General features: G+C 55.3%; 1 protein-coding gene across 1 annotated transcript; it reads right to left on the bottom strand.

Annotated features, from left to right (window-relative positions):
- Window positions 1-354: 354 nt before the first annotated feature.
- Window positions 355-2,908, bottom strand: LOC123757019 (uncharacterized). The gene has a single exon (XM_045740420.2). The coding sequence runs from the start codon at window positions 2,582-2,584 to the stop codon at window positions 794-796; it is 1,791 nt and encodes a 596-aa protein (XP_045596376.1). The 5' UTR covers window positions 2,585-2,908; the 3' UTR covers window positions 355-793.
- Between the last annotated feature and the right edge of the window lie 302 nt (window positions 2,909-3,210).

Below are 3,210 nucleotides of genomic sequence, written 5' to 3' on the forward strand. Positions count from 1 at the left end.
GTGCCAGGCTGGCCCTGGCACCCTCAACTGGTCTCCCACCCCCCCTCCTCTGGCTCATTGCCAGCCCTTTTGTTTCTCTTTATAGATATATTTTCTAGTTTGCCCATGGCTCCAGATCCCTTTCTTTTACTCAGGGTCATATCCCCTTCCCCTCCCATGGCGATTGACCCTGGAGAAGCCTCCACCCCTTCCATGGCTCATACCCTATTGTTATGGCCACAAAGCCCCTATCACCCTGCCCGTGAATCTTCTACTCTTCCTATGGCTGTTTTTTCCCCCTAAATATGGCTCTCAAACACCTATCACCAATCTCTTCTCCGGTCCTCAGGAAAATGATAAATAAAATGTGAGAAATTATGCCAATTTATAATTTATTATATACGGATTTCACACGTTTAAAATTTATGCTTATCATTACTGGCGTATTAACGACCGACATATATTATACAGCATCGTTAACAGCTACACCATTTAATTATTCATAGGAGGTGAAAAATAATGTATGCGTCCTTTTAATCGGGCAATTTGGCTTTGCACTGAAGAACAGTGACAATAATATTGTCTGAAACAGGAATGGTGAAACAAGTTTTAAAGGCTCTGTTTTACTAAGAAAAAATAGATCTAATACTGTTGACACACGTACCAGAAATGTTACAGCAGGTCATATAATAAATTAAGGGTTGACAGTAACAGAAAGACTACAGGTGGCCATGTTATATATGTTGAGAGTAACATAAATGTTAGAGCAGGTGGCCATACAATTAACGTGTGTGACGAGGGCGACGGTCGTCTCCTACTGGGCGGCGTCAGCTGTCTTAGGTAGTGATACGGAGAGGGTGATCTGGACGGCGTGCGGCGAGGTAGGGGTGTGGGCGGAGTAGGGCGCGGAGGTTGTGGTGTGGGCGTGGGCTTGTTGAGGGGCGACTGGGGTGATGGGGAGCGGCATAACGGGGCGCTGCTGACCGCTCCCCGAGGACAAGTTGAAAGGGGAGGCCCTCGAGGAGTGGCCCTCGAGGGTGTTGTCGCCGTAGTGGAGGCCGCGACGGGGCCAACCACCTGTCGTCCAGCAGACAGATGGCGGGTCGCCGCTTACACTATCATGGCCCTCCTCGGACCGCATCTCCGGCTGCGTGACCTCACTTTTGATGGTGCAGGAGGGGCCCCCGTGGTCCTCCCTAACCTCCAGCCGGGACCTCTCCTTTTGGCTGTGGTCCTCAAGGTCTTGAAGGTGGTGGTGGTGGTGGTCTTTGGTCTGCTGCAGAAGGTTGCCTTTGTTCCCCTGTATATGGTGGTTGGCCTCACTCAACAGGTGGTGGTCGGTGGCGACCTGTAGGTGCGGGGCGTCGCTATGCCGTGGGTGATGCTTCACCACCTGCAGGTGCTGCTCCTCACCCACCTGTAGGTCGTCCCCACTATTATGCTGCAGATGATCTTCAGGGACCTTGATACGTTGATCTTGGACCATCTGCAGGCGGTGCTCATCTATGACCTTCAAGCGAAGGTCATCGGTGAGGTGCAGGTGGTGCCCCTTGGCCTGGAGGCGGTGATCGGCCGGGGCGCCCACCTCCATGCAGGTCTCGCCCATAATACCGTCAATGTCATCGTGGTGGAGCGGTGGACGGTCAGGCGCCAGGAGACTCAGGACGTCGAACTGACGCTTTGGTCTGGTGATGCAGATTGCGGCGTCCGTAGCGGCCGGGCGGGCGGTGAGGCCTGGCGCAGGTGTGTCCGAGGAAGGCAGGTCGAGGGCGGGCGTGTCGTGGGCAGAGGGCAGGGCTGGTGGCGGGGGCGACAACGCCTCAGGCTCTGAGTCGTCGTCGACGGCGAGTCCCAAGTGTTTCCTGACGCGGCGCTGGGCTCGCCGCCGGCGGAAGTCTCCCCGCCTGAAGTCATCAATGTTGGCGGGGTGGATGGCCCAGTAGTGGCCCTTCCCGTTGGCGGAGCGGCCCGACTTCATAAAACAGTCGTTTAAGGAGAGGTTGTGACGGATGGAGTTGCGCCATCCAGTGCCTCGGGATCTGAAGTAGGGATAGTTGTCCAGGATATACTGGTAGATGTCGCTCAGAATCAGCTTCTTATCCGGGCTGCTGAGGATGGCCATGGCGATGAGTCCGATGTAGGAGTGCTGGGGCTTGGGCTCCTCGGGTCCCCGGGGCAACAGCATGCGAGGGTCAAGGAGCCTGTAGCCGTAGAGTGGGTGGGGCGGCGGGTACGTGGCTTGCGGCACTTGGGTGGACGCGCCACCCATAAAGCTTCCTCCAAACGCCATAGACCCCAGGCCGCCCATCATCGGCATACCCAGTCCACCCATAAAGTTGCCGCCCATGCTGGCCTCCTGAAGGTGGTGGTGATGGGCTGAGAGTGGTGGTCTGGCCCAGGCCAGACCGGCAGAGGCCAGACGCAGACGCTCAGCCAGGGCCAGCTGGTACAGCAGGCGCTGCTGGTCTGTGGGCACGGGCATCGCGTGGGCGTCGCTTAAGGGTGAAGCTTTGACGGCTACGGGCGCCACCACCGTGGGCGGCGACACCGAAGACTCACGCCCACAAATCGAGTCCATGCCTGGGCTGGCTGGCCGTGGGGACATGACTCGCACTCGTCACTGTGTTAGTCGTCACTGGCAGGGAGTGAGCGACGACACCCACTACTCTGCTCGCCTTCCGCTGGTCTCATCTTAAGCTTCACGCTGCTCTCCGCCGCGGTATAAGAGCGACAGTCTCCGCCCCGCCCCAGATTCATATTTCCAGCTCAGCCAATCACGAAAGAGGTAGGAGGAGCTTGGGAAAGTGGGCGGGGTCTTCCCGGGCTGGGAGGGGGCAGCCCCGACCACATCCCACCAGTCCTCTGCCAAACCCCATGGCAGTAAGGGAACTGGTCACACCCGTCTAACGTTTTTTTTCTCAACCTCTCCTCAAAAAATCTCCCGAAAACGTATACCATAATTTCTCCCGTCAGGGATTGCCGCACAAACTATAAGAACGTGTTACTTAGCCTCGCGTCACTTGCTTTACGAAGGACGATATAATATTCTTGTAGGTAAGCGTCGTATTACAAATGGGAGCCTTACTTTCAATACATGTATCTAGTGCTAACACCGATGTCCATGCTTAAATACTGGCGTTGATATTATTAGTCGTAATATATAAATCGATTCTCAGGTGTTTCTGCTATTGTAACCATTTTAATGAATCACTTCTACATCCTTACCATTGA

Source organism: Procambarus clarkii, chromosome 26 (genome assembly GCF_040958095.1).
Source record: "Procambarus clarkii isolate CNS0578487 chromosome 26, FALCON_Pclarkii_2.0, whole genome shotgun sequence".
Lineage (NCBI taxonomy): Eukaryota > Metazoa > Arthropoda > Malacostraca > Decapoda > Cambaridae > Procambarus > Procambarus clarkii.